This window comes from Pleuronectes platessa, chromosome 6 (assembly GCF_947347685.1).
Source record: "Pleuronectes platessa chromosome 6, fPlePla1.1, whole genome shotgun sequence".
Classification (NCBI taxonomy): Eukaryota; Metazoa; Chordata; class Actinopteri; order Pleuronectiformes; family Pleuronectidae; genus Pleuronectes; species Pleuronectes platessa.
The window spans coordinates 7,765,513-7,779,400 of record NC_070631.1 but is presented as its reverse complement, the minus strand read 5'-3'; the positions used below and the strand labels follow the sequence as shown (position 1 = coordinate 7,779,400).

The 13,888-nt window shown below is 44.7% G+C and overlaps 1 protein-coding gene across 1 annotated transcript; it reads right to left on the bottom strand.

Annotated features, from left to right (window-relative positions):
* Positions 1-403: 403 nt before the first annotated feature.
* spo11 (SPO11 initiator of meiotic double stranded breaks) lies at positions 404-6,165 on the bottom strand. Its single transcript, XM_053425617.1, has 13 exons — positions 6,050-6,165; positions 5,194-5,307; positions 4,368-4,456; positions 3,949-4,015; positions 3,722-3,830; positions 3,347-3,433; positions 2,982-3,018; positions 2,728-2,837; positions 2,502-2,601; positions 2,096-2,133; positions 1,641-1,717; positions 1,110-1,221; positions 404-523 (listed from the first exon to the last, which is right to left on the bottom strand). Exons 1-13 carry the CDS (start codon positions 6,163-6,165, stop codon positions 404-406), a joined length of 1,176 nt encoding a protein of 391 aa, XP_053281592.1.
* Positions 6,166-13,888: the final 7,723 nt, after the last annotated feature.

Sequence of the window (13,888 nt, the reverse complement as noted above, 5' to 3'; positions counted from 1 at the left end):
CTTTAGTTTGTTATGCATTCATTAATACAAAGCCACACAGACATCAAAGTTCCACATCAAGAAATCATTACCCTCCTCTGCTGACATAGACTTTGCACCAGCATGCACTGAGGTGGTCAGTAAATCATGAACAACAATGCTGAAACATGTGTTTGTCCAAATAACTTGGGAAAGTCCAACAAGAACATAAAGACCAAAACCATACTCGGACTGATTAACATGTTTACAGGGGTTTTAATGAAACGATAAAATAAACAAACACTGTCATTGATAAACTTAAACATTACTGTCACACAAACATGGATCATTACTTATTGTTGTTCTGAAAAGGTTACATCTTTCTGCAGTACTCCAACCAGCTTCAGCATTTCCCCTTCTCCTCCACTAGATGTCAGCATTGCACTCATATCCAGCCTCCGTAACGCAGCTTGTTGGGCAGGTAGATGCTGGTGAGGAAATCAGGAGCTATGGCTGCCAGGGACTGTATTTCAGCCTTGACCTTAGTCTGTTGCATCAGTTCCATCTACAACAAGAGCAAACACGCCGTTTTACAGGGCGGGCAAGAGGAAACCGTGCAAACAAGCATAAATCATCAGCCTCCCAAACAGAGTGGCTATTCTGTGTCCTGGGTACCCGAGAGCTAAGAGTCCTCTCACAGACATTCCTCTGCTGTGTGTCACACAAGCAAATGTTAGAACTGTGTAAACTACCAGCAGGAACTGTTTTTTCTTTTGAAAATGGAGCAGGAAGCTTTATACTAACTTTTCATCAACTAGGTCAAAAGGTGAGTGTGGTAGAGGAGGGCTGGGCAAAGTTAACAATCACACCATTATTCTCTCTCCACGTCTGCGGTCCCATTGTAAAGGTTCAAATATATGATAATCCAAATAAATATGATTTTCTTTTGTGCTCCGAAGGGAAAACCCCCAAAAAGTGACAAAGAAAAAAAAAATTGAGATGGAAATAACAAATAATGCTAAATCTTTCAATCTTGTAACTGAGGACCTACTGAAATCTACATGTTTGAGTTACTTCCCCTCATCACACACACACACATACACTATCAAGCTCTCACACACAAAGTCCTGTGCACTTTTCGCCTCGCTCACCTCTCTCTGCCAGTCGGGCTGGCTGCTCAAGTACGGCCTTTTAAGAAGACTACTGAGTTTGCTTTCATCTCTCTCGGTGAGTGGGATCAGGGCATCCTCGGGAACCTGCAACCTGAAGAATGAAATGTTGACTTTACTACACATGACCAAATTCATTTCCTGAATGTGACAGCGGGCACAATGCAGCACTGTTGATGGATGTTGTTCCTACAGTGCGTTTCCTCTCATTTTCAATGAACTCTCATTGAGGAGTTATTATATATACATATATGTTTAGTGGGTTAACATAAGAGGAAGAACTGTACAGACGGCAATTAAATGTATGTCAAAAAGCCCTTTTGGCCTAAATTTGTACAAGGGGACATATACTTAAAACTCAATATACTCTCAGATGCAGTTGCTTAAAAGGAAGAAAAAAAAGTGAGGGCGACGGCAACAGAAACCAAAACAAACAATCTAAATGTCCCCAGAATATAATCCCAATTAGAGGCAGGAGGAGGAAGTAGGAAGTAGCGAATGTTGAGTCCAAACCTCCGGAGGTCAGAGGGGAGGAGGCCTAGCCACATAACGCTGGGGACGGTCAGACTGTGGGCCTCAAAAGACATGGCCTGTGGAAAAACCCAAACACACACACCAGTCACATACAGTGACACAACCTGCACGCACACTCACACACAGCATTTCTCCAATAAGCACACACATAATCAGCAAGGTACCGGTAACGTAGTTATAACCAGCACATGTTCACAATGAAGGAAGTGAACACGAGGGGGATTACACAAACATCACAGAGATCAAAGACACTGCCACACAATCACTTAACATTTTCACCTCATTCCACGTCACTTTAAATATTCTGAGATGGATGATTGGTGCATTTTTCCACTTAAAGAGGGGCATAATTACACACTGCTAACACAGAGACACTGAACAGGCCACATCAGATAACGTACAGTACAGGAATAACCGGCATTGGCGGGACTCACCACTGATCCGTACTTGTAGATACACATGATTTCAATGCCTGGGAAAATGAGAGGCAGAGGGAGAGACAGAGACACGCTGCAATCACCAACATACCAGAGCAATTATCCTCTAAGATGTGTAACGGAGCTTAGAACAAAGTAAAGCATTACACATGTGTCTCGCCATGCAGTGGAAAGGGGGTTAGAGGTATTGAGCCTGATGGAAACAGAGTCATCCCACCTGGACAAGATCACGCCAGCGGAAATAATAGCCAGACGAGACATATGACAGGTGCTAACATCTGCTGGCTTAGTGGGACATGCAACCCTACTGTGTGTGTGTGGAGATGAAAAGAAAGTCAAGTGTTGTTAAACGTGTGGAAGTATGTGAAGTATGTGTGAGAGGCTAAACTGGTTTGATGAGTACCGTGAGGGTCAGCATCCACCAAAGCAAAGGTGGGGACGTGCAGTGTGTCCCAAAGCTTCCTCACCATCAACCTGCTGTTCACATCTGGCACACCTTTACCCTGACGCACAAACATCACATCTAGTATGTTCACAGAACATCTTGGAAAAAACAAGAACCCCAACACTAGAATTAATGTCATATTTACATAAATCCCCAAGATATTGTGAGAACAAAGGAAACCAACTGTGATTATGATGCAGGGACGGAGCTTCGTGCAGAAGTCGTCATCCAGGAGTCTCTGGAAAGTTGCATCCTTCTCAACTATCAGGACAAATTTCGCAGATGATACAATATCTGAAGTCAGTCAAGGAAAACAGACTCTGCAACACATATTCCCATCGGTATCAATGAATGACAAAAAGGGGAGACACAGGCTAAGTTTTCACTAAGAGGTGAAACTTTGAAATGTCTTCTCATAAACCCGTCTGTAGAGGATACTTCTAATCCCAGCAATGTTTGATGAAACTGCAACACCCTAAAACAGAACAGACAAGCTGTCATTCAAATGTGTTGTTGTCTAATGCCCTGGTGCTGCTGCTTTGGATTTGTTGACACATCATGGTGCTGCAGAACAGCGTTTGCATATTTGTATCACATATTCTCCCGGCACACGCGACACGAAGACGCATTTCTATGTCTGTATTACTGACTGTTTGTATAAATCAAGTTTTGAAGACTGAAAAAATGTGTTGCAACTGTTTTATAAGGTAGGAAAATGTTTTCGATATGTTTAAAAGCAAACTATGGAGTTGAGATTATATGAAAAGTCAGTGGGTCTGTTGATGTCTGTTGATCGGACTTACAGCAGAGCTTGAGTGGCAGTCAATCCGTGTGCCGTCCTCCTCCATGTAACGCAGATCACCTGCGATTAATCCCTTGGACGTGGCCAACTGGAGACGTTAAATAAATGTGTTCTCATGTAAACCCATCTATAGTAGTACACATACATCTGAAACTAACTCTTTGAATTCAACTTGAAATCAATCAATCAATTCCACAGGTGTTTCCTGAGATACGACAACATGATTAAATAATTGTGGGAGCTGAACTAATAATACCACAACATATCAACATGAAGTTAAATTTAAGAGTTTTTCATGTCTGGGGTGTGTTTTCTGCCACAGTCCCATTATATGTAAACTGTTTCTCACATTAACTCGTGTTAAGTGCACACTCACCACATGAAGAGATCTGCGAGGAACCTTCAGCATGCAGGAGATATCGTCTACAATACTGTCCACAGTTGTCTGTGAAACAAACAGCTGTGTGTTGTTGTAATAGATGTCTCTGTGGAAACATTTGGTAAATCTTTAGTGAGAACACATTTACAAATAACCAAGAAGAAAACTGTAAACCTTGTGAATTTTATTTGGCTTTTATGATCAGTTAAAGTAAAATAAATAACCTTTTAGTGGCGTACGAGTTGCTCTGCACAAGTTTGTAGATGACAGAGAGGATCTTGAGAATTTGTGCTTTAAAAAGAGAGAAACACAAAATTAACTTTCTTCTAGACATTCATCACTGGTTTTATATAAAAGGTCAAATGTGAAAATAACACAACCCATTCTGTTCTTAATTAGGCTACGTGTGTGGTAAACCGATCCTTAAAAGCCTCTTTCAACATGCTCTGACAATCTTTCACCTTAAACCATGTCTGACTTTTACTGCCGTTTTTCACAATGAATACGAAACCAAGGCCTTGTGAAATACAATAAAACTGTACTTGTCTTTTGACTGAATGGAATGTTGGTTGTCAACAACAGCAAAGTCTCATTTGAAGCAAAATGAGAAAAGAAACAAAGTGAAGTGTGAGCGTCTCCTCACCAAATTTAGTGACAGACGAAGGACAGTCGCTCCTAATGGTGCTGACGGAACTTCCTGAACTCATCTGAAGCCCCACGGCACTGTGAAAACTTAAGTGGGAGTCGATGGAAAAAAAGCATGGAAGTTTAAGTGGAAAAGAAAGGAAGAAAGAGAGGCCATTGAAGAACTCTGCACATGCTGTGTGAGCAACATTTACTTTTACAGCTTTGAAAACCTGCTCCCACCTGTAAGCCATCTATAATTCCCCACACCCTGAGGGCTACCTATGAGAAGCCTCCCCCCCGTACTTCACCGTCCTGATTTGTCTGTGAAACCTTTTGTGGGATTCTGACATTTGAAAGGGCTAAGCCAGAATGTGCTTTAAGCTGCCGCAAAGTTTGATCCAGACAAGACCAGGCAGTCTGCTTTGTTCAGAGCGTAAGGTCTCCACAGCCTCATCACATTAAAGCCTCCGCTGGTTGTGTCCTTTTCAATTCACTCTGTCATCTTTTGAGCCCAGGAAGTTATTTCAACTTCAAAGTTTTAAGTTTTAAGTTTTTGGATGCCAAAGCAGTGTGCTTAAAACACGCCTTGTACAAATTCAGGCAGCGCTCAAGTATGTATATTCTTGAAGTAAATTAACCAGTACTTGGGTGGCCTGACCTCCCACAATACGACCTGTGTAGGTAAATGTTTATTTATTTCTTTTCACAACATGGATTGCTTGTGTTTATGTTTTAAAGGTCAGACAGCCGACACGGATCCCACAGATCTGCTGTTTAAAATGAAGTGTTGAAGATGGGGGAGGATAGCTTGTCACGCTGGGGCATGTTTTAGATCAAGGTACCTGACGTTAGCCCAGCTGGATCTGTTGGGCAGTGCCAGGAAAGGAGCCTCTTCTTTGGAAAGGCTGGTCACTATTCCTAGGATGATGTTTTCAATACGGGCCAAAATTTCCCTGCTGGAAATAAAGATACAATGAGGATGAGACTATATATATCTAACATGACTAGTGCATGTGTTGGTTAAATAAGTTCAATAAAAGCATCAAACTTTGATTTCTGCTGTTAATAGGGGAATCATAGCTAGAAAATAGCTAAAAAACTAGGCATTATATATTATTAAAAAAATTGGAGAATCTGAAAACCCTTACCAAGCAAGGAACTTTCAATACTTTCATGAAGCAGTCAGGTTAATTATTTTACAACTTTACCTGACATTCAATATAATAAATATAATATGAATTGATGACCTCCCGCCTTAACTTAATCGTTCTCCTTACTTTAGTCATCACTTTCTTAAATGTGTTTGGATTACATAGACTTTATTTGTATATTCACCATATCTGTGATATATGACACATATAGTGTCAACTAATTTATTCAAGACACAAACCCACATTTTGTATTTTGCCCCAATCTGACTGATTTTAGCATGTGAGGTTAGCATATTAGTTCTTATTAGTGCAGGATGTACAGCTAGCTTACCAGCCATAGTTGGTGACATGTAATAAACCTGATATAATATAGGGACTGAAAAGTTTGTCAAAGTTCAGGTTAGCTAGATTTACTGTGCACTGTTTACGTAGGTTTTCACTATCATTTAGTGACAGGGCCGCTAACAAGCTACCAGGCTAACTTCAAGCTAGTTGGAGGTCACTTCCTGTTGCAGGTGGAGCAGGTGAATGGTGGACGTGAACTTACTGGCTGATTTCCTCCTGCTCGTGCTGCCTGTCTGTCACGACTCCAACACCGTTCAGCTGCTCAGCTTGGAGTTTGTCGATTTCTGTCAAACCTTCTGCTGCCCAGGACGCCATCATGTCGTGTGTTAGCCTGTTAGCTTGTGTGTTGTTCAGCTACTTGAGGTTCCCGCCAGAGGATTTCATTGGTCACCTGACACAGACCTGGCTGTTTGACTTCTGTCCGAAAGACTTCCAATTTATTTACACAGTAAGACAATATTCATGCTACAATAAATAAATATATACATATATATATGTATGTATATTATATGCAATATTTCTTAATTGGATTCAAGTTGGAAAATGGAGATACATTCAGATTCACTCCAAGTTCCCGCCTCATACACGAGGAAGTAAAGGTAGTTGAGTACTTTCATACATAAGTATTTTCTGTATTTTAATTTCAGCATTTACTTTATCTGCTACTTCAAGGGATAGTTCACCCAAATTTAGGATGGAGGGGGTGGGTGGAGTGTTTGAGTCCACAACACACGTTAGTAGTTTCAGGGGTAAACCGCGTTGCTGCCAAATCAAATACAGAATCAGAATCAGAATCAGAATTCTTTTTATTGCCTTGTATATTTTCACATACAGGAAATTGCCTTGGTGTGGTTGGTGCACTTTACAAACAACAATATAAAAAACAACAATATAGAGCAATATAAACATCAATATAAAAAACAACAATATCGAAAAAATAATATATACAGTAAATGTGTTTTGTGCGGTTTTAAGGTGCAAAGATTGGTGGTAGTGCCAATAATGTAGTGTTATAAATTATGTGCGAGGGTGGGGGGGGGGGGGGTCAGCAGAGTCAGTGTGATGGGGGGGGCTTGTTTGTGAGCCCCACTGCCATGGGGAAAAAGCTGTTCAGGTGACGCGAGGTTTTAGTCCTGACGGCCCGGAACCTTTTCCCAGATGGAAGTCTCTGGAACAGGTGGTGACCGGGATGGGAAGGATCAGCGATGATCTTGCCTGCTCTCTTTCTGGTCCTGGAGTGGAACAGGTCTAGGAGAGCCGGCAGGTCACAGCCGATGACCTTCTCAGCTGACCGAATGATCCGCTGCAGTCTGCCCTTGTCCTTGGCAGTGGAGGCAGCGAACCAAACGGTGATGGATGAGGTGAGGATGGACTCAATGATGGCTGTGTAGAACTCAACCATCACTTTCCGCGGCATGCTGAATTTCCTCAGTTGCCGCAGGAAGAACATCCTCTGCTGGGCCTTCTTGGTGATGGAGGTGATGTTCTCCGTCCACCTCAGGTCCTGTGCTATGATCGTCCCCAGGAATCTGAATGACTCCACTGTTTTAACTGGGGAGTCGCACATGGTGAGGGGGGCGGTTTGGGCTGGGCTCCTCCTGAAGTCTGCCACCATCTCTACAGTTTTTGAAGCGTTCAGCTCCAGGTGGTTCTGGCTGCACCAGGAAGCCAGGCTGTTAACTTCCTCTCTGTAGGCGGCCTCGTCCCCATTGGAAATTAATCCAATAAGGGTGGTGTCGTCGGCAAACTTCAGGAGTTTGACAGAGGGATGGCTGGAGGTGCAGTTGTTGGTGTAGAGGGAGAAGAGGAGAGGAGAGAGCACACAACCTTGAGGGGCTCCAGTGCTGATGGTCCGGGTGTCAGAGACAAGCTTCCCCAGCCTCACGCGCTGCTTCCTGTCGGTCAGGAAGTTGGTGATCCACCTGCAGGTGGGGTCAGGCACGCTCAGCTGGGTCAGCTTGTCCCGGAGAAGAGCTGGAGAGATGGTGTTGAATGCGGAGCTGAAGTCCACAAACAAGATCCTGGCGTAGGTGCTGGGGGAGTCGAGGTGCTGGAGGATGAAGTGGAGTCCCATGTTGACTGCATCGTCTACGGACCTGTTGGCTCTGTAGGCAAACTGCAGCGGGTCGAGGAGGTGGTTGGTTATAGTTTTGAGGTGGGTCAGCACGAGTCGCTCGAAGGTCTTCATTACTACAGAGGTCAGGGCGACTGGTCTGTAGTCATTAAGGCCTGTGATCCTCTGCTTCTTGGGAACGGGGATGATGGTGGATGTTTTCAGGCAGGCGGGTACAACACATTCAGCCAGTGAGGTGTTGAAAATGTCCGTGAACAATGGAGAAAGCTGATCCGCACAGTGCCTCAGTGTAGAGGGGGAGACAGCGTCTGGTCCAGCTGCCTTGCGGGGGTTCAGTTTCTTCAGGAGCTTATTTACATCTCTCTCCTGAATTGAGAGAGGTGTGAAGGGGGGGATGGAGGTGATGGGGCAGTCTGGGGCCATTTTGTGGGGGGGGCTAGTGTCTTTGTCCAGGCTGGGGAGAAGAGGTGTGATAGATGCGGGGGGGGTTTGAGAGGGTCTATCGAATCTACAATAAAAGTCATTCAGATCGTTGGCAAGTCTCAAGTCTTCCACAGAGTGGGGGGATTTGGTCTTGCAGCCGGTGATCACCCGAAGGCCTTTCCAGACTGACGAGGAGTCGTTGGCTGCAAACTGTTGTTCCAGCTTCTTTGAATACAGTCGTTTGGCCTCCTTAATCTCCTTGCCAAACGAGTATTTAATTAGTCTGAACCTATCCATGTCCCCACTCTTGAAGGCCACCTCTTTCTCCAAACGAAGCTGTTTGAGTTTTGCTGTGAACCAGGGCTTGTCGTTGTTATAACACACCCTGGTGCGTGTTGGAATACATCGGTCTTCACAGAAGCTGATGTAGGACGTCACAGCATCTGTATATTCGTCCAGGCTGTAAGTGGCAGTTCTAAAAATGTCCCAGTCTGTGTTTTCAAGGCAGTCACGCAGCTCCTCCACAGCTTCTCTGCTGCTCCAGTTCTTTGATCTCAGCACAGCAGGTTTAGAAATCTTGAGTTTCTGTCTGTAAGCCGGGATCAGGTGAATGAGAGCGTGGTCGGACAGACCCAGGGCAGCGCGGGAGACTGCATGATAAGCCTTGCTGATGGTGCTGTAGCAGTGATCCAGGGTGTTCTCCCCCCTGGTCGGGCATTTAATTAACTGTTTATATAAGTATAATATATAATATAATATAATATCAGTTGATGTAAATGACACAAAACCTTTATTAAAGAAAATATGGTTCCTTGTTATACAGTAACAGGACGTCATGTTTTATATTATCCCAAAAGGATCAAGAAATCCTGCCAGTCACTTGCTTGAAAGAAAGAACAGAGGCTCTGATCAAGAACAGATAGTGAGCACCAGATCCGTAGACGCAGGGGTCGACCACATCCTTCTGGATTCAAGGTGCAGGCTGTGCAAAGAGGCCCCAGAGGCCCCAGAGGCAGTGCAGCACATAGGAACAGAGGAGTTGTTTAATGTGATGACACACACCACTCCACTACCGCTCCACGTGGGGTCAGGAAGAGATTTAAATACTTTAATCTTTAACAACACACAGATAGAACACTAGAGGGTGTAAGATGCAAGCTGGGGTGGGGGTGTACACAGGGGCATAACTGAGTGACTGGGGTAATGAAGAATATCTGGGCTGAGTAGCAGTCTCTTAGTCAAATTAGACACAAACGTGGTTGAAAACAACAGAGTTAAGATCCTGACCTGCGGGACCTTTAAATTCCAGACTGCTGGATAACCAACCAGACAGAGTGATGGTTGATAAGGAGCAGAAACAGACCGTTGTGATGGATGGGGCAGTACCAGCTGAAAATAACCCCAGAGAGAAGAGAAGAGTCTTTTCAAGTGTTGGATGAACAACGGGAAAATATGTGGAATGGGAGCATCAGGGCATGTGACACCCCCCAGACTGGGATATTGGCTCCAGCGGAGTCCAGGTTCAACATCTGACATTTCTTTCCAGAAGAGTGCAGTCCTAAGATTAGCTAAAATACCGTGCAGCACCCTCAATCCCCCAGGAGTCTCATAGAGAATGGTTCTTGATGAATCAGTGTTATTAGATTAAATCTCCCCCACGCTGGGAGATTTAATAAATGTAACCTAGAATAACACTGGTATGACACAGACACAGGCATTCTGCAGGGTGAATACTTTTAATTCTGATGCTAATTTTAGACTTTGAGTTCAGGGCTTTTACTTGTGCTCTCTCCTGCTGCTCAAACTTCAACAACATACCATTTCTGCGAACAGTCAGTCAATGATATTAAGTCACATCCTGATAAAACAAGTTCTTCATTCTTATTCTTGTGGTCTTGAGGTAAATCTTCTCCTCTCCTTATTTACATGATCAGGTGGCCACAGTTGAGAAAGCAGTTACCAGACTAACCCACAGGAAGCAGTGACGTCCTGACATGCACCGATTTACCGCAAGAAGCTACCTGTTTTCTTCTTTAAGCTAAAGGTCAGTGTACATTTGCAAGCCGTGTTCATTAATAACATCCAGGACCGTGTGCGGGGGCCACTTAGCACCTCATTTGTGTAAGGAGGTATAGGCCTATGCTGGCGGAGTTCAGAAAGATCCCCATTAGCACCTTCTGTGGCACTCAGTTAAGAGACCCCTTTATGTGAGCTTGCTGCTACTTGTCCAAAGGTGTCTCCACTGTATGTGTGTGTTTCTGGTTGTGTGTGGGGTTTTCACGATGGTGGTTGGGGAGTAATTGGCTGTGGTTAGAGTCCCAGATAACCCAAACAGATATTGTATCTGTCAGCCATGTGGAAGTGTTTTTTAAATATAGCGTTGATGATAGCTGCGTGTAACGATAATGTGTTTCACTAAGTTCCGTGAGACGCCACAAATGTTTGTTCTTTCTTTAGCAGTTCAGTTTACTCAAACAGACAGTTATATCTCATTAGGTCTGTTCCAAGATCCAAACACTAAAATAACATTAAATAAATACAATGCCCCGAGGACTTCCCGCATGAAGCTGCATCAACAACCTCTCAGGAGCTGTTCCTGTCTCCTCTTTGCATCATCTTGTAGTCACTTTACTGTTAAAACAGAGACATGCTTAGATTCTACAACTATTAGGTCATCAAGAGTCCCCACCTTGCAGAAATGCTGGCAGGCATGCTGTGTGTGTTTGCTGAGGCACTAAAGTATTTGTTTTTCACAGTGCGAAGGCCTGGTCGGAGTGTGTGGGAGCCGGGATCTAAAGAGAAGAGGTCCGTGCCCCTGACCTGACCCTGAATATTTCCTAATGTGCAGCTTTGCCAAAGGTCCCCCTTTCTCCTGAGTGGATTTGGCAAGCTGCTTCCGTTGTTATAGCTCTTAATTTCTGAGTAATTGCTATCTCTATGTGATGAGTGACGACCCCTCACCCAAACTGAAAAAAATCTAACATGTGGAACACTGCAAGTTGTGGGGGTCCTTTTTTCTAATGTTCCAGACCCCTGCTGTTCTTTTGGCCCAGAGGAGATTTGTGTCGAGTGTGGGGCCCTAACCTGAGGAGACAGAGTGCAACGAGTCATGTGCTTGTCTCGGGATGAGTGTTTGTGCTGGGCAGTAGGGGGGAAGTAGGGGCTGCAGGGTCAGAGGAAAGAGGTGAGGGGGGGGGGGCACCCGCTGCAGGTGAGGGGGATTAGCTGCAGCTAGAGGCCCAAAGAAACTAAATACAGATCTGTCAACCTAATCCTCACAAATAGAAAACAGAGCTGCCCTCCCTTCACAATCCACATAGTTCAGCACATCCACCTCCTGTTCCTCTCCCCCCTCTTCTACCTCGGGCTCTCCAGCTCCTCTGTTTCTCATCAGCTTTTGGCCTGAGCCAGTCTGGCTATGCAGCCTCCTCTCTAATGGCTCCTCCGACCAGCATGAGTCTGGGCTGACTGATCACCCCGGGTCCCTTCTGATTGACAGGCCAATACAGCATTACGGAGTGATGAGAGCAAGAGTCAAGGGGGCAAGGCCTGTTGCTCCACAGACAAGAATCTAAATGGGACCTCTGGCTGGAGCTGCACGGACCTTTATCAGGCCCTCACACCTCAGTAATGGATGCTGATAAGTGTGTGGCTGGGTGAGGAGACCAGCTCAGTGTCAATCCCCGGACTTTCTGCCGACGACACAAGTGACAGAGTGCCTGAGTGATAACATCCTGCAATGGATAAGCCCTACTAAGCTGGGAATTATGGGAAGCTTAACTAAAACAGAATCTCTGACTGTCACCGACACCAACTATAACTGATAGGACTGGCTGGACTGTTGAGCGCTATGAATCAGATCCAAGCTACTCCGGTGTTCCCGGGTGCCATATCCGGCTGCAGACAGACGTGGGAGTGATAGCACATACCGGATATGAGTGAAAGTAGGTACTGAGTGATAGCAAGCTGCAGAATCTCAAAAAAGATAATAAATATGTGTGTTCTAGCCGGAAATATCTTCTTTCAGCATCCACTGCTGTCATGAAACTTGTTATACCAAACAAATAAGGTTGGAATTGATTATGGGACAGAGATTGTGTTGCAGCTGCCAGCTCCTCTGTTTGGCTCCAAAATCTCCTTATTTTTTAGTATTAAAGGAATAGATCTAAGTCAGTGATCTGTCTGGCAAAAGTTTTGGAACTCTTTGAACTTCAATCTCTTAAGTTTAGTTTCTAAAATGTATGTGAGGTGTAACGTTTAAAAATAGGAATGCAAATTTAAATGGATTCGATAAGGTATTCAAAAGCACTTGGATTCAATCATTCGTTGCTGGTTGCAGATTTTTCTAAATGCTATCAAATCCAAAACCTATGTGGGATATACAAAGTGAACCATTTCAAAGCTGTTTCATGAAACCAACCCCCTCTCCTTCTTCTGCCTGTCTGGCAGCTGTGTTTCATATGTCCATGAGGCCCCTGGAAGTGTGAGACACCAGAAGGGGAACATTTGCAATAGCTCAGCTCCACCTGGTTAGGCTGTTTTAACAGGCCGCTGGTTTGTGCAGTGCACACAGTGGGGTTACGGCAAAAACGTAGACGAGGGCGGACAGGACAGACAGACGCAGAGGGGAGGGGGGCAGAGGAAATATGTGCCTCCACCCTCTCGTGTCCTCGTACCACGACCCCATACTGCTTCATTGGAGGGTCAGTTTACCCTGAAGAAAAGTTTTACTGTATTGTATGTTGCTCTGCTCAGCCAGACCCCCTCACCCCTGCTCCTCCTCCAAACCTCATCGGCCTCCTTGCATCCACGGGCCTTCAAACGACTGCTGCCTGCTGCTCTGTGAGGCATCACATGAAATAAATATTAATCTGACCTCCGAACCGCATGAGCTGCTCAATAGAGATAACCAGCTAGACGGAGAGAGCGCACATGCTTCGAGGAGGAGAAAGAGAGAAAAGCAACCTCATGTGCGAAGTTGCGGGGGTGTGAAAGACTATGCAGGGATTTTCACTCCATTGCTGTGTGGTCCCCTCTGGAGCTTAGGATCATGCTCCAACCTGTTGGAGTGCAGTGTATTTGCACAGATTGGAGCAAGTTGGAAGCATAAATAGGACATTTTAAGAAGCTGTTCCCCTCATGGAACAATTTGATAGCCGTTTGTAGACTGGTCCTGATGGTAGAAAAAGTGTCAACTCTCTTTTAAAGTTGTATTCATTGCTTGAATGTAATTTTACAGTAATTAACTTGTTGCATTTATAGAACCGTGACAAAATATTGAGTTAATTGTGATTTTCCGACTATTATTCCCACAGTTTGTTCTCCATGTGTCTTTGACAGAAGGTTCAAAGACTATTTGTTCGGCTTTTCTGCTTTCGCTCTCCTTGTCAAAGGCCCCTCAGTGCAGCTCACCCAGCCTGGCCTCAGCCTGTGCCCAATGTTTACTGTGACTGTCACTAGGCCCATGGAGGCAAAAACAAAGGGGGGTCTGTTCCTATTGTCCTGCCCAGGATCGTCAGCTCGTCTCTGGGCACAAACTGAGCT